The sequence below is a fragment of the Anabrus simplex genome, chromosome 1 (assembly GCF_040414725.1).
Source record: "Anabrus simplex isolate iqAnaSimp1 chromosome 1, ASM4041472v1, whole genome shotgun sequence".
Lineage (NCBI taxonomy): Eukaryota > Metazoa > Arthropoda > Insecta > Orthoptera > Tettigoniidae > Anabrus > Anabrus simplex.
Window position 1 is genome coordinate 549,051,666 of NC_090265.1, and position 22,977 is coordinate 549,074,642.

A 22,977-nucleotide genomic window follows, 5' to 3' on the forward strand; every position below is an offset into this window, starting at 1 on the left:
TTCAAGCTCCACATAAATTCAAAATTCTACCTTAAATATCTACCTTTAAACTATTAACTTCTACACTAATAATGTTTACTGAAATGCTGGCAACCAGGAATGAGTTAGCTGGAAAATTTATAATGTCCAATAACGGACCATTTATATTGGTATTATAAATTTACTCATTCGGGACAAATATTTCAGGTTCCCTTTAGGAATCAACATCTATATCATCTGATGGACCAGGCAGGCATCAATTTTTGGTAATGTGACAAAGTTTCTCGTAGTGCATTGGCTCTGCCGGTGGCTCCAAGTAGCCTACGCAGTGGCCTCCACGGTATGCACCAGCCATGCGTCTTGGTAGGAGTGCTGTTTACAATTGATGTGCCCAACTTAGCACACTCGGATGAAACACTGGCAACCAGGAATGAGTTAGCTGGAAAAATTTATAATGTCCAATAATGGACCGTTTGTATTGGTATTATAAATTTACTCATTCGGGACAAATATTTCACGTTCCCTATGGGAATCAACGTCTATATTAGTGTATTGTAGAGACGTAGAACAGGTATTGCCGGCAAATTTTCAGCGGGTTCTCTTTGATATTATGATGCCAAATTTAAGTTAATTGTTATTAAACCCACGGAAATAAAGAATAATTACGCAGCTGGAAAAAAAAAAAAGGCATAACTAAAGCCGATGTTCGGTGTTGGCATGAAGAAAGATAGTCTAAAGATGCGTACTGTAGAAGAAAGATATTCATATGATTTTACAAAGCACTTTTTAGGGCTGATTTAATTCTTTTGAAGGAAAACGTTGGGGGTCATCTGGCATTCGGGGTTGTGTTGGATTCGGAGAAATATGCTAATTAGTAGAGCTCGGCAATTCCAAGTGAAACCTTGCGAGAAATGCTACTTTCGAGAAGCCCCTCCTGGCCTTCTGTCTCCGGTCCAATAGCTTTCTAATCTGTAGAGGGGAGTGTCTCGTCTCAAGCCAGTAGAAATGAAAATTGCCCGATGTTGCAGAATAGTGACCACAGGTCAGTTCTCGCTTAACCTTCACAAGAGACGTTTCAGTTAAGCAAGCTTTGAAGTGGGTAGCTCCGTGCTTTTTCTGTCACTGCACATAGCTTGGCAACGCTTGAGGTTTAAATAGTCAGTGCTGTTGGCTCTCGTACGCTGAGTGGTGCACTATATTGAGTGTGAAATTTTCACTGACGTCTTTGTTGGAATATAATGTTTTATCCTCGGAAATATATTATCTCGGTGTGTGAAGTAATGGCAAGTACTGAAAACAATGTTGTTCATAGTGAAGGGAGAGAGATAGCAAACAGGGTGTTCTCTGTCGACTCTCTTATACTCGCCCTGCTCTCTGTCGCACCAGCTGATGGAACTAGTGGTTACAACACTTGACTTCCAGGGTCTTACTTCAAATATTATTGCCATTTTGAACATATAATACAAGCACTAACTACAGAATAATATTTTGTGACAATATTTTAACTTGCCAGTTTGTTCCTACAGTGTTGGAGACATTTCATGTTTGGGACCCAGGGTTCGATTCCACAAGAGGTGGCAAAAATTTCTTCCATTAGAAAGACGTTTAGAAATTTCCATTTGCGTTATGAGTGATGCCTACTATATTTGTGCACAATACTAATCCATACACACGATTAACAGCAGAAAGATAAAATTGAACATACAATATAGATCAAAGTAGAGCTGTCTGTCTGTCTGTCTGTCTGTCTGTCTGTCTGTCTGTCTGTCTGTCTGTTTATAAAATCAGTTTGCTTCTCCTATATTCGCCAACATCATTCACAAATGCCTTGAAATAATCCATTTCAGGGCATTCAGGGGTCAAATTATTATTTAACATAGCTAGGTTTGGCGCTTGAAATGCATGTGGCTTCGGTGTAAATGCGTCGTCCTACCATGTGGGCGGGCCTAGGTGTGTCATTTCTTCCTCTGGAGCAAATCATCACCAGTCAACATCACTAGCCCTCCCTATTACTTCACCAGTATCTTCAATATCACTGTCATTGTCGAAATGACTCAATCGCCTCTAAATGTGTAAGATTTCCTCCGGACGCATCTTAGGCTCGTGCGCGGCAACCATCATTCCAACATGATGTTTACAACTGTGACAAAAGAAAAAAGTTTTTCTGCTGAACTATTTGCGGGATAATATAAACAACGTAGTTTAAAGTGTGACTAACAGATGGCGGGAGCATATAGCACAGTTATAAGGCAGATTGAGTATATTTGACTGCAGCACTGGCGGTGCAAAGTCCGAATCTCGTATACTTGATTGCAGCCCTGGCAGGCCATTTCAGGCAGCTCGAGTATACTCGAACGCAGGAGTGAAAAGGTTAAAGCATTCAAAATAGCACTTGAACTTTCGGAGGTTGGAGAGAAACTGAGAGAGAATGAATTCAGGTACTAACCTTTTGCACTTGAGCTGGCTGTATATATTGGGAAAGAGTAGATTGTAACAGATCGCTTTGTACTTGAGGTCCAGGGGTTGTTCCACTGACTTACTAGATGTGTTTTTATTTGGGCTATTAGGATGCCTTTTCATTTCCAGGAGAACCAATGCATACCTGCCAACTTTCCCCATTTAAGCATGAGACTCCAGATTTTCGACAGTTTTTCCCGCCTCCTGATTATTCTATTACTTCTCCTGATTTTAGCTTATTTTTGGTGAACTTCAAACATTTGTTTTCAAATCCCGCCATTTCAGCTTCTTATGCCAATGGCCGGAAGTCCTTTGCTCATTGGCCGCTTCCGAATGAAATATCAACATTTATTAATAAGAGAAATGCGCGTGAATGTGTGATGTTTATTGAAACCTGTATATCGCGATGCGTATATCGATTGTCAATCTCTCGTTCTCGCATGCTGTGTTGTTTGTTCACATCAGTCTAGTCAATTCTAGATACTAGTCGTTAGATTTCGAGTTTTTTAAAAGGAATTTAGTGACAGAATTTCAAAGATAGCGACTAGTGACTTTTGTAGAGATTTTAGGAGCTATTCGGAGACAATTCTGGCGAGTTTTTATTTATTATTTGATAAAAATATCATTGCTCTCTCATAATCGCGCAGGCACGTGATGCAATATACTAATCACGTTTGCTATTGAATGGCGTCTCTGTGCACGACTGATTCGCACTTATCAGAGACCGATCATCTCATTCATATACTTCCTGTGAGGGAATAGAGATGTGTAATTTTTAGCCTTGTATAGCAACAGTCAGGTTTTGAGACAATGTTATCATTAGAGACGAGAAATATAGCCACTATAAACAGTTTAAATAGGCAGGCATATAGGCTCTTAAATTAGCCAAAATAGGCATTTAAATATGCACTAACATGTAAAATAGGCAACAAAATAGGCATTAAAAATTACTTATAATTTAATAACACACTCAGTTACTATAAAAGGAATTTACAAGCAACATTTCAATGTTTTCCGTTAACAGTCTTGTTCTCCTCTCATGCATAATGTTTTTGTACTGAGAGAAAGATCTCTCAACATCACACGAAGTGATTGGACAAAACTTCAATGAAGTCACTTCATCTGGTTTTATTTCGCTGACAGCGGCTGCCTTCCCAGAGGTTCGGTCAAAACTGCCCCTGACATCTTCCACAATCGTAAATGACTCCACCAAGGGCACGCCACTCTTCTCCAACTTGGTGATTGCTCCCGGCAGCTTGTTGAAATTTAAAAATCCTCCGGTTTATGCAGGGGCATATTAGCTCCCAACATTGCAGTGCATAGGTCTGCAGAAAATGGTTGTTGGTCGCTGCCCAAAGTTGACTGGTAGAAAGGCTGTGTTGATATAGATTTATGTACTCGTATCAGATGCATCGCAGTATTTCTAAGTTGATCTATGTGATATTTTTCTCACATTTGATCTGAAAAATAAAATTGACATAAATTACGTTGCCCTTATATCTTAATTTTTTTATTTTTGAGAAATGCATTTATTTCTGGTTCTACAGTCGGGCTAATTGGCAGTAATGCTTAGTATAGATCATGCATTTGCTTATAAAAAAGACTATTAGAGATGATGCTTCTAGAAGTAAAAAACTTTAAAGTAGGAACAAGGCAATTAGTAATTTACTTGGAAATATGTCCTCAAGGATTTTCAGTTGTAATTTGGCAGTATCGCGTCGAGTTCGCCGGGTGAAAAATATAAAAAAGACGTGAAACAATACCGGAGTAGCGTAGAGGAGAGATCCGTTCTTTATATTTGCCAAAGACCCACCAAGCTGGCCCTGGCAGTATTCTTACTTATATAGAAGAATTAAAACGTAGGCACTATAAATCTCAGATTTGTGAACATTTTATTTGTTTCTATTCGCCTGCTTTCGTCAGCCAGAGGTAGTCGGATTTTTGAAGGGCGGAAAAAGTCCATTCGACACTCCATGTCGTACGATGTCGGCATGTAAAAGATCTCTGGTGACACATTTGGTGTTTACCCGACAAAATTAATTAAATCTCAGCCATAGACGCCCAAGAGAGTTTCGGTTTACTCGGTCTGCCACCTAGTGGGGGCCTAGAGAAAAACGGAACGTCGAAATTGACGAGCAGACAGCCAGATGGCGTCAAATTGAAATGTCTGCACACGGTAGCTGAGGCCATACGATTATTATTATTATTATTATTTTCATTGCCTGCAATAGATCCTGCATCATGTGTGCCCACAAGGCCACCACCATTGTTGAAAATTAAAAACCGCATAATTTGAAACTGTCATGACATTCGCCCATAACCTTATTTTACCAGGCGAGTTGGCTGTGCGGTTAGGGGTGTGCAGCTATGAGCTTGCATCCAGGAGATAGTGGGTTCGAATCCCACTGTCAGCAGCCCTGAAGACGGCTTTCCGTGGTGTTCCATTTTCACACCAGGCAAATGCCGGGTCTGTACCTTAATTAAGGCCACGGCTGCTTCCTTCCCACTCCAAGCCCTTTCCTCTCCCATCACCGCCATAATACCTGTCTGTGTCGGTGCGACGTGAAGCCACTAATGGAAAAAAAAGAAAAAGAAAAGAAAAAATCTAATTTTATTCACAATTTACCAAGACTCTAGAGGGATAGATAAGAAATATATTAAGCTATTAATTTATAAATAATAATACTCTAGAGGGAGCTTACGCCCGTCAGACACTCTTTGCTCCCCTCCCCAAAGCACAACAGTTACTAACCAGACCTCACCAATACAGAGAAACGGTCTTTTCGCTGGCCTGGTCTTGTAAAGATAGTCTTGGCAACCTTGTAAAACACGCTGTGGCACGTCCTATGTTTTGCGAAGGCTTAGCGGAAGTGTAATAAAATTCACGATATTTTAAAGGGAGATTTAAAAATTGCATTTCAGTTGTAAATCTCTGTTCCCACAGGAAATGAATCACAGTTCAAAATACCGATTTAATTTTCATCCATTCTGTGACGAGAGACCACCTGCGTTCTAACTCCTCATTCAGTTATTTAATGATTATTTACATTTTAGCAATACGAATTATTGGAAGTTTACAGCTAATACAGCATTGCAACAAAACAACTTGCCACAATACATAAATTAATAGGCCTATATATGCTGCAATGAATTGCGACCATAGATCTCAATCACAAAAAAGATAAAAGAAACAAACGTACTTACCTTCTTTCAGCAAGCTTGACAGACTACACTTCCATCCATAGCGAAATTGGGATCCCCTGTGATCCAGTGCTTCAGCCAGTAGGACTTTGACGATTTTTCTTTGGACATTGCCGCAAACACACTTCTTCCACTTCACAATAAATCACAACACATTCTGAACATAAAGCGTACGCGTACAACAGTTTGCATCGAAAGGGTGGTACAGGGCATATGGGTTGTGCGACATAGTTCGACGTTGACTGGTTCTCGCATATGTCTTCGGAGGTTGGAGGCTTTGAGGTCAAATTGTTCTTTGTTTCTCCTAATGGAAATTTCCCTAGAACTATTTCTGGTGACTTTTGAGAATTCCCAGTTTTGTTCGTGGGGTAAACAGATATTCAGAAAAAAGTTAATTTTGTTGACCACACTAGCTACAATATAATGCACTGGAAGAAAATCAGCTTTTTAAAAATACATTCAAAAGGCATCAAATAGGCAATATATTCCAAATAGGCACAAACCCTGAAATAGGCATTTATAGGCACAGTAAAACCAAGGCAATACAGCTAAAAAGACCCTAAAACGGATTTATATCTCAAAATCCTACATTTTTGAACACAGGAATAAAATAGGCAAATAGGCAAATTCCCGTCTCTAGTTATAATATATACATACCATTGTACTCCAGTATTGTGCAAGGCATGTAGAATAAACAGAACCGAGTTTGATAGCTGCAGTCGCTTAAGTGCGGAATCGGGAGATAGTGGGTTCGAGCCCCACTGCCGGCGGCCCTGAAGATGGTTTTCCGTGGTTTCCTATTTTCACACCAGGCGAATGCCGGGGCTGTACCTTAATTAAGGCCACGGCCGCTTCCTTCCACTTCATAGACCTTTCCTATCCCACCGTCGCTATAAGACCTATCTTCAGTGCGATGTTAAGCAAATAGGAGGGAAAAAAAAAATAAACAGTTTTGACCAACTGTATCTCCTGATTCTTCCCAATTTTTCCTGATTTTCATATCTAAATCTCCTGATTTTTTGTTTTGTAAGGTTTGCAGGTATGCCAATATGTCCTCGGATCCAGGAAAGGCAGACATGAGGGCACTGCTGTACTGTAGATCTTAATAATAGCAGCTAGTGGGTTGAGTGTGCTTGTCATTGAATGAGTTCAGTGCAGCCTGTATCCAAGCATGTATGTTGTTCACACCACTCCACAGCAGATTTGATGGCCCATAATTTGGCTTTAGTTACTAAGCAGCTAGATGACAATTTATATTGGGCTGAAAATACTTTGCTGTTGTTCTCATAGACCCTGAATGCATATCCCTTTTGTCAGAGCCATCTGTATACATGTAGTAGTCTCGGTTCAGCAGGCAGCTATTGCTGGTAAGGGTTAACAATAATGTTAAGGAATCAGTCCAGTCAAATCTCTGGATACTGTACTATACGCAAACCTTTTCTTGAGCTCTGAGCTCCCTAGTGCTAAATCGGTAGACCTCGGTTATCTTCGACGTCCATATTGGCAACCTTTGAAACACAAACGATTAATCGCTTATTCATCACTGTGCGACATCTGGCGTACACTCTACGAACTAGTACGTTTGTTGTTTAAACAGCAAAGCCAAACTATATCATTCATGCTAGTAACAAGATTCGCATCGAGAAATGTTATATAATGTTAATTAATGTATGTGTGACACAGTTGTTGATGTAAGATAATAAATGTTTAGAAAATTCATATCGATCGATCATATTATCGATTCAATTCAGATTTCATTTCCATCCAGTTGGCAGTATAACCGGAACCGACAGTGCTCCCTCCTTACTCCTCACCCCGTAAAAATCGGGCTCAAGAAAAAGTTCGCGTATAGTATTTGAATTATGAATCTGCCCTTACAATAAGATCAGTGAGGGTGATTGTTATTTTTAAGAGAAAAAACATTTTTGTGCCCTACTATCAAATCTGAAAGAAAATACTGGGATTTATAAGGTATTTGTGTAAAAAGAATAGCTGATATAGAACAGTTTTAAAATTCATGAAAAAAAAAGAGAAATAGTTAAATAAACCTAGTGAAAAAAGAAATGTATACTTGTGATACACAATACTCTACATACATTTTTGTATGTAGAATGAAACATTTCATAGGCTATGGGAAAATTGGGGCACACATAATGGTAAGCAAATGGATTTGGGATGGTTGCTTTCTGTAATATTAGGAGGAGACTGGTAGAAAGCTAAGCTCAAATAATTTGTTACTTTGATTTTATAGTTATTGAATAAATTAGGTTATAATTTTTGAAGATAGGACTAGTTGATTTGTAGTTGTGAAGTTGGGCTCTAGAAGCCTGTGTTGAGTGATGGGAGACATTGGTTGTGGTTAAAGCTTGCCCAGCTGAGTGCTGCTCGTGTCCAGGTGGAGGTGATGACCCAGGCAGCAGGACTCAATCCCGGGCCAAATGCTCAACCTCATGGTGGACCAGTGCCGCAGAAACCAGACGGGGAGGGAGGCTGTGGCCCTCCCCAACCTCAGCCACCTGGCGAACAGCCCATCATGAGTATGTACTGTGTTATATTGTTGAGGGTGATGGTTTCATAAATAACACTCCTTGTACTTATTGGATAATATTGTATTCATTATACATTTAAATGATTATAGTGACTGTAGCATCTATTCTCAGTACTAAGATCTCTTATAATAATGAATTGCTTGTTAACATCAAAAGCTGCTTTGCACTGTCTTCTGATTGTAACTTATAATTAAATCTGCAATTGAGGACATTGCCGGAAGAGGGGCATATAACGAAAAACTGAGTTTTGAGGTAATCACAGTTGAAAGTTTTGTTATGAAATATCTTTCTTCAATGCAGGTTAATTAGCTTCTTATATTTTTAGACTTAAAACTTTCGCCTGAAAGTTAAAAAAATCAGTTTGTAATATTCTTTGTTATAGAGAAAAATTAAAAAAAAAAAAAAGATTTGTTATAGACCCTTTTTACAGCAATCGTTAAAAATGCTCCAGATATTTTGCAAATATTTTGATGAAATCAAGTGTAGGTTTAACAAATTATTAATACTATACAATTACAGAAATGTTTAATCCTCTTAAATAGGCCTAATTGATTAAAATATTTCGAATAATAACTGTTTATAGGTCTAATAATAAGACTCTGGGAAAACAAAAACGGCTGGAAACAAATTGTATAATATTATTTTAAATGTTATTGTGAAAAGGAATAATGATACTGCATATTGCAGGTTAGAAAATGAAATATTACAAGTAATAATGAAAATAAGCTACTCAGCAGGTTTAACATATACTTTCACTAAAACCTTTTGTTCTCTTAGAAGCTGTTCAATCCAGATTTGGTCAGTTTCTGGTTGGTATTTAAGTAAACTTTTCACATCTTGTCTTTTTGCTTCCAACACCTCAGGGTATGGCACTACCTCAGGCTTTACTTGCATTAACACCCTCTTGTCATTGGTTGTTAGAAGTTTGAAAGGTTTGAAAATGGGAAAAAAATTGTTTGATGCCAAAACACTTCCGTCCATTTTGTACTTCATCCAAACTTATTTCATTGTTGTAAACTGTTGTTTTTTCATAGATTTCTTAATGTCCATGAAAAATGGATCAAGGGCTTTGTTCCAGCCCTGAATAAGCTGTAAGCTGAAATGGAGTAGTGTTTCATTGGGCTTGTATCCATGGCTTTGCGGTTCCTATTACTTCTACACTTTTTGTGGATTTTCTTACCAATCCATTGTTTGTCACACTGTGTTAACGAATGACCCCTTATAGCGAATAACTGGATAACTTCAACATCATGAACTTTACTGAAGCAAGTAAAGTTCCCCCCCCCCCCACCGAGTCAATTAATAAAACTATAGTTTTTAACTTGATATTTCTTAATGTTTTTCAGGAGACAATCATTTAAAATTGATGCAACAGTGTTAGAGTTTTTGGCACTTTGGGTCTTCATGGGGCAATAAAAAGAATCATCTTTATAAATGTGTACATTAAATGTATACATCCACAGTAATCTCGTATAGCACTGTGAGTTAACAGTAGTTTTGTGGGTAATTGAACTTGCTAAGAAAGATGGGTCACTTTTAGCTTTATTTAAATACTCTGCCTTTAACTCGTGCCTTTTCTTGTACTTTCTGACGTGAATGTCATATGCTACTCGTGAAGGGTCATTCGAGTCTCTTGCAAGTTTTTTTTTTTTTTTTTTTTGTGTGTGTGTGCACAAAAGAGACAACAAAGCTTTAGTTAAGCTTTATAACCAACACTTATTTAATTTCTCTTAAAACCATAAACCTCCCTATCCCGTCTTTAGTTCTCTTTTCATAAACACATTGCAGGCACAAGGGATACATCACACTGTATTGATGAGTCATGCATGTACTATACATATGTGTGCATTATCTGTTGTGTGGCTGAAATCACAACAAGGAAACGGTTTGCACCAGTGAATGCCGTCTGATACAGCAAGGACATTGCCCAGAACTGTAAACTGAAGTGTTATTGCATACCTGCTAACGTTTATGATTTGTCCATAAAGTATATGGAAACTTGCGTCTTGAAATCGCGTCAGAATATATTTACACAGGTGGCCAGATGATCAACATACCTCTAAGGGAGACATATTTAAATACATTCAATAATTACCCACATTCCTTTCTTCCAGTTACTGGTAAGTCAGAAAAATAACTGATAATTGTTTCTTTATGTTCAGTGTGTCCTGTTTGGCTATGTCTTGTATGTGTTGTGTATTGTTTATATGCTACATTCTTAGTTCATCCTTGCTTTCTGTAGAGAGAGTGTAAATCTGAAATGAAATGTATGTACTGTAGTGCATCTTATTTGTTCCGTTTTTTTTAAATATGTGGAAATATGCATTTTTGTTGGAGTCAGCAGCTGTGATACCTGATGACTTGGAAATATATATATATAAAAGGCATCAAGTGTCTATATTTTGTAATGTTAAATCAGCTTGATTTTACTGTGCTGTGTTTGATGCCATGCATTATTTTGCCGGTGTGGAGAAGTTTTACAAATTTTCATTCCACAGAGTTGGCAGATATGATATTGATATTTCAATGTTACTATACTTCTATTTTTTTTTAATTTTCTATCAATATCTCCATTATTAATATCACAGAAAAATGTAGCATAGTGTTTTACAAGCCCCTTAATTTAAGAATGTGGAAAGAGAATGGATTAGAAGTTATTTTGGTGAAACATCTTAATCGATTTGAATACAGTGGCATAACAATGTAAAGGGGGCTAAAACGGGAAATGTAGAAGGTCTCTTTTTATATTAGCTATATTGAAGCCCACCTGATTGCCATGATCCATGTTTATATGGTCTGACACTATGGTGTGCCAATTTGAGTCCTATTTGTCAGTATAGTCAGTGACCTCCACTGCATGCTCTAGCCATGTGTCGTGGTAGGTGTGCTACTTACCAGCTTATGAACCCAGTTGGCACACCAAGAATGAGTTAGTTGGAAAATTTATGATTTCCAATAACGACCAATTATAATTGAGGAGTGTTTATGGGAAGCGGTATAAGTCCCAAATGTTTTATTCAGGAAATGAATAAAACCACTTCAAATGTTATGTAATGTTTATTTGCCTTTAATAATGGTTTTATTGTATCATTCATACAAATGTAACTAGTACTGAAAAGGAAAAATTTCTAAATATCAAGCACTGAAAAGGAAAAATGTCAAAATATCAAGTACTGAGAAGGAAAACTTTGAGAACTGAAAAGGGAAATTTCACTCCAATTATTTTAGTTCAGTTGCCTCACAGACAATTGTTTCTGTAAAACATCGGATCCATAAAAGGAAGCATTGACAGAAGATCTTTCTTTTGGCACTCTAAGGTGATGGATTTAACTGAGGAAGATTCTCCAACATGTCACAAATTGCATTGTATAACCCTTCTTGAAGATTTCTCTTCAGGTTTTCTTGACCTGAATTTTGTTGGAATTACTCAATGTCATTGAAGAGGGTTAAGTCAGCTGGAGTTTGGAGTATTGTTTGTACACATCTGCTAGTGCACCCATATCAGAAAAGTCTTCTGTTTGCATTTTAATGGCTATAAAGGGGGTTTTCCATCTGGTTGACCTGATGATTTCCTGAACTTCTCCAGGAACCGTATGTTTGCTGTTCCTTTTCCATTTTTAAATTTTTTTTTTATTATACTGAAATTCCCATCACAAGGCACTTAACTGTGGCCTGTAATTAGGAACTTAATATCTATTAGTATCAAAATATCCTTTAGCAGCGAGGTAGATAACAGCCATCAGTACCATTCTATTTTTATTTTGGGCTATGCAGGTATCAAACCACACTTGCATTTTTTTCTTTGCTGTGAATCCAGATTTCAAAACTTTTAAGAAACGGGAAGCAATGTCATTGTCACCGCGGCCAGCTGGCATATTGCTATGTTTGAGGGTGGGGCAGAATATAACCTGTTGTAGATCCATAAATATGAAACCTATGGTACATCACTTGAAGGAAGATGTGACTCGTTTATATACTTCTATTTAAAAAACCAGGAGCCTTCTGGGCTTTCTTTCGGTGCAGACTTAGTTGTGTTCTGAAACTGAACTGATCAGTGGCATTTTCACTTTTCTTTATTTTACACTGGAACTGGTCACAAACTTGGCATGCGTCTGTTTTAAGCAATCCAAAATGTAGTTTAGGGAAACCTTTTTGAAACACACACTGATAAAATCTATATTCTACGTTTTGAGTTAGGATACTTTGAAAGCATTATGCATACGTAGAAAGTTTGTCACTACTTAAATATTGTCTACTACTCTTACTTCCTCCATAGTGGCTCTCTTGGCACGGAAATGTCGGTACGTGTTCCTCCACAATATTTCCGTCTTCATCTGTACATTTTATTTTGTGTGTATGTGAAGAAGGATGGTGCCTCTGACCATCTTAATATGCAACAAGACCTTTTTTTGTGCACTCATTCAGCGCCTGAAGTCTGGTTCGTGGGACAGAAAATGTCTTAAAGTTTTGGCACATACCTGCACAAGTCCATTGACTGTGGGAACAGTGTAATGCATTGTTGATTGTTGCTTGCTTTCAGCTGGATCTTCTTATTGTCCATGTCCCCTGCATGCTATGGGACTGATTTCTATATGGTTCATCAGATATGTGCCTTGTTCATCTGAGAGTTTGTAAAATTCTAGAAAGAACACCTCTTTGCATTCCTTTGAGAGCTCTACATTTGTACTTACATTTGCAAGTTACCTGCAATAAAATAATATAAACATGATATATAAAATAAAATATGCATATACATTTTTCACTCTTACAACATTTACAAGTTGAATTCATAATGACAACATGCAGAAAAATAAGGTTCACAAAACATATTTTGAGGTTATAAAGACAGTACATACCTCTTGTACTGGAATTTTTGCTGCTTTATTTATCCCCGTTGATGTAGTGTAAGCCTTTCCATGAACTCTCAAGTCCTTCCTAGCAGCCAGTTTCTTCCTAACAGTATTTATATTCTGTATCTAAGTCCATCTTGCTGTACTAAGTTAATAAACAACAAACGAACATGTAAATAAATATTTTCGCAGGTAAATCACAGTACACTAACAATCTGTGTAGATGGCATTTATATCGGTCTCCATGGAAGGTGTAATGGCGATACTCCAAGTGCCAACTTTGGACAAGACTATAAACTAAATGGGAATGGTGTGGCACTTGTATCCTTTCCTACAGTATTAGCAGCAGTACATATACAGATTTCAACGCAAAGTCTGAAAATGAGGTATCCTGGCACTTAAACAGTTTTCCACAAACACTCCCCAATTTTTATAATTTCATAATTTTAAAGAAGTAAAGGTGTGTGTTATGCCTTCTGCTGCCTCTCATGTCCCTTAGATTACATTACTGCTGCAATTACAAAACCCCGTCATGATGGATACACAACACCCCCATGGTCCTTGCCCTACAACGACCACTGTTCAGTCTGAAGAGAAGGTGACGCGTGGTCAGTGCGACGAATCCTCTCAGCCATTATTCTAGGTTTTCTAGCCCAGTGTTGCCATCTCACTGTCAGATAGAATTGGAATCACGTCGGCTGAGAGGACCTCAAACCAATAATCAAATACAGGTAAAAAATTCGCTGACTACGCCGTGGTGTTGCCATCTCACTGTCAGATAGCTTCTTAATTGTAATCACATCAGCTGAGAGGACCTCAAACCAATAATCAGATACAGGTAAAAAATTTGCTGACCATGCCGGTGATAGGAAGGCACACTACCACTAGACCACCAGACCAGCGTACAGTGGTCCAGGAATCATATCTAGGTGGACAAAAGGAATTTTGGGAAGTTAATTGAAACAGTATTTTACCCTATGCATTTCGTCTACCACTGCCTGAACTACACTAGCCTCAGTTCGTTTTGACTCTCACTGTTATAAATGAAGAAAAAATAAATACTGAAATTGTGTTGCGTCAGCCGCTTCCGATGGCGTGGCTCTTGATTTGTTAGTTGACAAGGGACTCTCTTTGTAATAACATGGTGAAGAAGAAACACATTAGTTTAATCTTGGGATTAGGCTGACTTATATTTTTGTTTGTCCAACCCTTGTCCCGTTTCCCTACGGGATCGGCTATGAGGAGAGGTGAATCTGTCGTAGCGGGTTTTTATGACTGGATGCCCTTCCTGACGTCCACCTCATTAGATGAGTTAATGAGATGAAATGAATGACGTGATATATGATAGTAGGGAGAGGGTGAGACCCGGTGCCTGCACATAGCCTACTCCTGTCGAATAGCATCAAGGGGTCTGCTCAAGGCATAACGTCCCCATCCGATGGACGAATCACCAATGTCTATAATAACTATCGGAATTATATTCATTGCATTATACAGAGTCAGTAGCAACCAATGAAAATGTAATGATCTCTTTCAAATTCATTAAATTCTCGTAGACATAAAAAAAAAAAAAAAAAAAAAAGATTTCAGCCCTATGCATGACCACAACATATATTCCCATCCTTAAAATGTTGTGCATATTTGCGCCTTTTTGATAAATATAATATTGTGTACAGAAGTAACTCCGCAGGCATGGCGGTGTGTTGTGAAAAGACAAGAACTTTGCGAATAAGTATTGTATGTTAAGGCTTCTACTGAAGCATTATATGATCTTATAGTGCACAAATATGACCTTGGTAACTCTTTTAAGGATATTTTAAGGTCTGTTAAAAATCTAAGTGCTTTCAAGTGTAATTTTGGTATAAAATGGAAGCAGTGCGGTAGAAGGAAAGATCGTTTTCTTACCAAATGCAGTGCTTGGCTGGATGAAGAAATACAATTATTTAATAAAGACGAGGGACTTGCGGTGGAGAAACCTGGTCCTTCAAGAATGGGAAGACCAAGGAAGCTTTTTATTGAAAGTCAAGATAAAATAAAGCGCAGAGATATCAGTTCTTTAGTAGAAGAGGAACCTCTTAAAGAACTTGTGTTGGTTGCGAAGGTATCACTTAGGTTCACTAGTAAAAGGTATGCTGCAGGGATTTTGAAGGATGTTGTCGAATCATCACTGCAAAGGGCTACGAGGTATAAGAAAGCTTTCAAATTGCAATCAGTGCCTTCCATGTGTCATAGCTCAGAAGAAGCTTTAGGGTTTCTGAAAGATAGTGTGTTTTCAAAGAGACAGTATGTCAACATACGAGTTGGGGCAAAAACATGGAACAGTGACATTTATCCAACCAATAATGTTGTGAGAAAAACGTAACTGAAGTGCTCCCCTCCAAAGGCAGTTCTCAAGGTGACAGAGATCTCTGCTGAAGTAACCTTGCAGGCTCTTGTAGACCACACAATTCATAGATTTGTAAGTGTGCAAGCTGATGTTATAACCCAATGTATTAAAGATAATGATACGGTAAAAGCAGTGTTCAAGTGGGTTTGTGACGGTGGTAGTAATCAGAGTGTTTACCAACAAAAATTTCTAGTCGGAAAATAGAGTTAAGTGACTCAGATATATTGGTTATTTCTTTGGTGCCTTTGCCGTTACATTCCGTTTCAAATGGGTACAAATGTAATAGGGTTCTACGGAAAAATCCTCGTCCTTCCTCTCAAAGATTTTGTCGCCCAATCAAGATTGTGTACGAAAAGGAGACATCAAACATATGTAAGAGAGAAGTTTGCTGTATTGAGGAACAAATACGATCTTTGGTTCCCGCTAAAGTTGTTGCTGAAGGAGCAAATTTTAATGTAATTGCTGACGTCCTGACTATGGTTGATAGTAAAGTCTGCAAATTTTTGAGTGAAATGCCAGCACAAAAATGTTATGTATGTGGAGCTACACCTAAAACCATAAACGATGTTCAGTTAAGATCTAACAGAGATAATGTCAGCCGTTTTGCATTTGGTCTTCCACCGCTTCATACATTAAATTTTTGAATCCCTTCTGCATATTGCCTACTGACTTGATTTAAAAGCATGGCAGATTAGAAAACCAGAAGACAAAGTCAAAGTTGCTACGAGGAAGCAGCAGTTAGTAGAATGATTTCACTCTGAAATGGGTCTAATCGTTAATCAGCCTAGATGCGGAGGAGTAGGAAATTCTTTGATGGAAATACTGCTCGAAGATTCTTTCGTGACCCGGTCAAATCAGCTAGAATTACTGGAATCAGTGAAGAAATAATATAGTATTGAAGACAAAATGTCAAACATAAAGCATTCCAAATAAAACCGTCTTTTATCCAGCTAGATATGATTCCTGGCCCACTGTGCAGCGTACAAAACAACTAGTTCATTATAAAAATTACTTGCAGCTGTCTTTCTGGTGGGAGAACCCATCATGAAAATACCATAGGTATCACATATCCCATTAAAACAAGAAAACGTGTTTTTAAAATTGCCCATGTTACTCTAGGCTAGTAATTCCCAAACTTTTTCAGCCACGAAGCCCTGTTTGAATCTTCCTCATGTAGCCCCAAAAAATGTTTAAGTGTTTAGTTTTATCTCTAAGTTTTATGATGCATCTTACACACAATATGTAAATGGAAGTATGAAAAATAAGACATATACAGTATAAAGGAACCATAGTAAAAGAAAATTACTGAAGACATTATTAATTATCTTTTCTTTTTTCTCTTTTTCTTCTGCTTCTATGGCTCTATTGTAATCTCTTTCACCATTTATCTCGATCTAATGCTAAAGCTTTCTAATTTCTATTGTCCATTTCCCGAAGATCTTCATTGATTCCATCCATTTGGTTCTTCGCCGATCTGGTCCTCTTCGTCCCCCTGGATTTAGTTACTTCCATATCACTCGTCCATGCTATGTGCCCATCCCACCTCAATCTGGCTGATTTCACTATCCTTCTAATAGGTTGGTCTTTATAAATGGTGTAAAATTCATGATTGTACTTTCTCCATGTTCCTCTTTCGTAGATTGGGCCGACGATTTTTCGAAGCATCTTTCTTTCGGTATCTTATGCTGTTAATGGCCAAGTTTCCGAGTCATATGTTAGCACAGGTCTTATAAGTGTTTTGTAGAGGGTTAATTTGGTGGTACGAGTCAATAGACTTCAGGAGAGAAGACTTGTTTGAGCAAAATAGGCTCTGTTAACTGCTATTAATCTCTGTTCAACTTCATAGGATGTATCATTTGAGTAGGTGACCGTCGCTCCCAAATATTTAAACTGCTCAGCTCTCTCAAAGGTGTAATTGCCCACAGCTACTGACGCTGGCATGTTCTCCTTGCTTGCTTTCCTGGCAGCCATGTATTTAGTTATTTACTGGTTTAGGTTCAGTCCTATTTTCCTGCTGGCCTGTTCAACGGCGATGAATGTGTGTTCCATTGCCTTTCGAGTGCCACTATATTTATGTCAGCTGTAGGCGAGTATCTGGACTGATCTATAGAAAATTGTTTCCCTATTCAAGAGGTTTGCATCTCTCATTGCCTTCTCCAGGGCAACATGAAAGAGGAAGCATGCCAGCGCATTGCCCTGCCGTACCCCCTTTTGAATATCTAATGTCTTAAGACATCGATCCTTCCATTCTTATACTGCTTCGTGACTAACTCGTCATTCTCATCAGGAATTTCCAGTTCAGTCATAGCATGACACAATTACTCTCTGTCTATACTATCATACGCTGCTTAGTTATCAATGAAGAGGTAATGTATGTCAATCCCGAACTCAGTTGTCTTGTCTAAAATTTGCCTCAAGGTGAAGATCTGATCTATAGTTGACTTTCCTGGGATAAATCCGCCTTGATATGACCCCATCTCTCTGAACAATTGGGAGAAGATGGCCAAATAGTACATTGGAGAATACTTTGCATCCAAAGATGTACAATATAATTCCTCTATAGTTATTACACTCAAGCTGATCTCCTTTTTTTTTTAAATCTATAGGACATATAATTCCTTCTTCCCATTGCTGGGGCATTTTCTCTGTATCCCATACTGAAGTAACTATTTTTAGGAAAGTCCTTTCCAATTATCTGCCACCTTGTTTGAGCACTTTCGCTGGAATGTAATCTGTTCCTGTTGCCTTGTTCTTCAATTTCTTCATGGCAGTTCTCACTACTTCTAGAGTAGATGGGTCTATATTTTCATCAGGGTACTTTCCTCGTTGCACATCTATTGCATTGCTTGGTATCATTCTGAAATTGATGAGTTTGTCAAAATGGCGCCGACATCTTTCACATACTTCTTTCCTCTGAACCACACCCCTCCATTACCGATAATATACGACATAATACAATATGCATATCGGGAGATTCGAGGCGTGGACCGCAACTAGGAAAGGCCAAGAACACAGCCCTGAACTGGAAACGTCTCTTATTAACAACGCACAACAGGGATGTGACGAACTACTAGCAATAAAATTCAAATGAGGATTTATTAATATAATAAGATTTCAAAGAAAAATAAAAAGGAAAAAAAATAAAAAGGATACATACTTTGTGCTCATTTGGTTCAGTCGAAGTAGTAACAAATGCGTGAGCACAGCATTTCACAAACACTAAAATTAATATTTAATTTACGACGTGCTCACCGTCTCAATCATAATATCACTACATAATTAGCTAATCTGAAAACAATCCACACGGATTTGTTTGGTCGTTCTTTCCACGAGATTAATTAAATTGTTTTACATACACGTGCATCAAATTCCATCATCATCTCGACAATAGCTATAGAAAGATAAGATCCTGAAGCATCCCGGAGATGAAACACAGAGCAGATATAATAAAGGAATGCAGGTATCGGGATGGCCGAGAGAGAAAACATCACTGGACCAAAGAACAATAGTCAAATCCAAAGAGAATCACAGGTATGCCCAACACCTGAATTTACGTAAACAAACATGGCGGCCTCGTGGGCAAGCAAACGGTCAAAACAGAGACCAAGGCAAAATAATTAACACCGTACCGAAAAACAAACACAAGGTATGGAAACAAGATCAAAAGGAAAAATTAAACTGACAGATACGTCATCCTTTTAATTCCCACACTCACGAACACACACCCAAACATTCAGACATTGCCGGTATGGGCCAACAATGCAAGCAGTAGCTCCATTCAGGAAGTTGGTCACAAACTCATGTAGTATGACTCTCATGGTCACAAACAAAGGTATCACATATGTCAGAGTAACGTGCATGACGCAAATATTTCATCAGCAGGATAATAGGGACCCATTGGTCAGGCATAAGTCCACCAGCTTATGCACTTCGTACAACACGAATGGATCTCCGCGTCGACACGCAGGGCATACATTCATTTGATGGCAAAATACATTAGAATGCAGTGCGCATAAATAAAATTGATCCAGAGACCCAGTTACCCACGTCTCACCATAACAATAACAGCAACAAACACGCGGTCCATTCACGCCGCAGAGCAGAAAGACGCGTATCAATCAGCTATGATTAAAAGCACAAGAAAACCACGAGATAATCATACGACCAATATAAATACAAGGATCACCATACCTGCAATATCAGCCGTCAAATTAAAAAGAATGATGGCAGTATAGGCTGAGTTTAAATCGACTAAATACCCATCTGTAGCTCAGAAAAGCCACTCCGATCTGCGTGGAGTCCATTTTATATTCCTCTCTCGTAAACACGACAAACATTCGAGTCAAAGAGATAAAGTTACAGACTCAGCGGAAAGAATGACCCTCCGTGTTCACAACTGAGGGTGCTGCCCTCTGTAGTACAACCTTGGAAATAGTTAAGTCAATCAAGCTAAAGCTGATACAAGCTCTTAGCAATATGGGAAATATCGCTTTTTACGAACATGCTAAATTAGCATGTCTCGCCCCTCACTAACGATTTTACTTCTTTCGTCCCTCATCGGGCTAGTTTTGCCACAGAGGAGTTTCCGAGCAGCATTTACCTCTAAAGAATTTCCTTGCCTCATGCTGATTCCTTAGAAACTCCATTTCTTAGAATTTTCCTTCATCCACTCTCTTCTATGATGTACCTTCTTTTCAATCCTCAGTTTTTCTTTCTAGATTTCCTTCATTCTTCTTGAGCAATTTGATTGTAATATCCTTCTCTTTGGATTGTTCATCTCTTCTGTTGCTAATTCACACTCAATGTCAAACCATGGAGATGTATATCTTGCTTCAGTACCCAGCGTTTCATTTGTTGAAGTCTCCACCGCATTTTAAATAATTTCCCACTAGTATTCAAAGTTGTTGCATAGTTCAGCATTTTCAAAAATCTATGTTAACCTCTCTTGGTACTGATTTCATTTCAGATGATTCTAGAGCTGTTATATTGAGGTATGTTGGGTCAGGTTCCTTTAAATGCATTAGAGATCCTAGCCCTAACCTGTGCCCATACAAAGAAGTGCTCTGAGTCTATGTTTGGGCATCTGACGCTCCTCACATTCAAGAGATCTGACTTGTGCCTTGCATCTGTCAACACATATAAATCTGGTTAACTATGTTCTCATCTGAAGACGTTCATGTTCCTTCATGTATGTCTTTGTGTGGGAACAATGAGGAGTCAACAATCATATTTCTAGATGCTGCAAATAATATGAGTCCAGTTCCATTAACATTGTTTATGGTAAGTTTGCTATGGGGTCTATTGTAATTGTTGGTTTATATATCTTTTCCCTTTCACCTGAGCATATAGGTCACCAGCAACTATTTTAATGTCATGGCCTGGGCAGCCATCATATCTTTCCATAAGTTCATAGAACAATTCTTTCTCTTCTTCCTGAGATTCCTGTGTTGGTGCAGGGGCATTGATTATAGAGTAATTAAAAAAATTCACCTATACCCTGAGTATTGATAGTTTTGGACAAATAGGTGTAAACCCAATTAGAGTGTGCTTTAGCTGGTGGTGTACCACAAATCTTATCCCAAACTCATGCTTCTTCCGTAAGGAATGGCTAAGGAGTGTAAGTGTAGGAACTGTGGGTGTGGCGAGGCATTGAGGAGTATGAGGGAGGAGTTTGAGGGAGATAATTAGGATTCTCTCAGAAGACAGGAAGGAAGGTAGGCCTCCCTCAAACAATATACAGGATACAGTAGGTGTAAAAGAGGGATGGGAAGGAAACAGGGGAATTGTAGAAGACAGGTGGTCTAAGAGGAAGGAGATTGCAGGCTAAGGGCTCTATTCAGGATAAGAATTCAGGACACGTGTCCGTGAGTAATTGGTACAAGTTACTGAAGGTAGAACAACAGAGGGAAGGGAACAGGGAACTGTTGCTGAGATGTGTGGAAGTAGGAGGAAGGGAAAAGGTAAGAAAGGGAAATGTAGAGTAGAGGATAAGAAAAGACAGGTGGAACAGGGTCATGGAAGGGAGAAAAGGGAGGAGGAAGTAGCTTCTGAAGCTGTCAGAAAAGATAGGGCTGACCAGGAGGGGAGGGGATCAAATGAGGTGGGTAGGCTTGAGGCTCTGGTCATGGGGGATTCCATTGTTAGATGTGCAGAAAGTGTGTGGAGGAAAGGGAACCAGGGTAGTGTGTTATCCAGGAATTAGGTTGAGGTAGATGTTCAGGAATGTAGAAGAGAGGGAGGAGAGGAAGGAGAAGGTGGTAGTGTTTCACGTTGGTACCAACAACATAAGGCAAGACGGTATAAGAACCAACATAGTTGGGGATTGTGGGATCTGGTAAATGCAGCAGGGGTGAAGTTTAAGAAAGCTGAGATTGTTATTAGTGGAATACTATGTAGGGGTGATACTGACTGGAGGGTGATTGAGGATTTAAATGAGGCTATGGAGTGGGTCTGTTGGAAACTGGGAGTGTGATATCTAGATCCTAATGGGTGGGTAGGAGATAGGGATCTGCGCTCAAATGGCTTTCACTTAAACCGCAGTGGTACGTATAAGTTAGGAAATTTGTTTGGAAGGGTAATAGGGAGGTACGTTCAGGGAAATGGGGGGGGTCTAGGGAGTGGTGGTAAGTGTACAGGGATCTGGAAGTCAAGTAGGGATGACATGAAAATGTTAGTGTAGAACTGTGTAAGTATTGTAAAGAAAGGAATATAATTAATTTAATAGATATATACTTACCAGATATTGTAGTAGGAGTTGAACCATGGCTGAGAAATTATATATTGGATACAGAAAATTTCTCACGGAACTGGAGTTTGCATCGTAGAGATATGATAGGAATGGTGGGAGGGGGAGTGCTCATTGTGGTGAAAGAAGAATTTGTAAGCTACAAAAAGTTAAGGACGACATATTATGAAATTCTAGGGTGAAGGCTCATTTCTAAAGATAATAGGCAACTTGATGTCTTCGGAGTGTACAGACCGGGAAAGGGTAGCGCTGGCGCTAATTCAGAATTATTTTATGAGATAATCAGGTATGTGGGAAACGACATGGAAAGGAATGTGATTGTAGGGGGAGATCTGAATTTACCAAATGTCAATTGGGAAGGTAATTTGAACGTCAGGTAGCATGACCAACAAATGGCAAATAAGCTAATGTGGGAAGGACAGCTGATTCAGAAAGTAATGGAACCAACTAGAGGGAAAAATATCCTGGACGTGGTGCTGGTAAAACCATATGAGCTTTGTAGAGAAACCGAAGTAATAGATGGTAACAGTGATCATGAAGCTGTTTTTGTCAAAGTTAAAAATAAATGTGATAGAAAGGAAGGTCTTAAAAGTAGGACTATTAGGCAGGCATGAGGGAGTTTAAAAAAGTATCCATGATCGGTGAAAAACGGTAAATAAAGATGTAAACAGACTATGGGATGGATTTAAAGCAATTGCTGAGGAATGTGAAAACAGGTTTGTTCGTTTAAAGGTGAAAAGGAATGGTAAAGACCACCTTATTATAACAGAGAAATAGAGAGACTAAGAAGGAGGTGCAGATTGGAAAGAA

The 22,977-nt window shown here is 38.6% G+C and overlaps 1 protein-coding gene across 3 annotated transcripts in view; it reads left to right on the forward strand.

The window, feature by feature from the left end:
- The window catches only part of LOC136857127 (transcription elongation regulator 1), a 513,780-nt gene that overhangs the window by 147,291 nt on the left and 343,512 nt on the right, over nt 1-22,977 (forward strand). For 2 of the 3 annotated variants that reach the window (XM_067135534.2, XM_067135535.2), the window contains exon 5: nt 8,003-8,174. In XM_067135534.2, coding sequence (XP_066991635.2) covers nt 8,003-8,174 — 172 coding nt within the window. The remainder of the gene's footprint in view (nt 1-8,002; nt 8,175-22,977) is intronic. The other variant, XM_067135536.2, reaches the window with a different exon arrangement.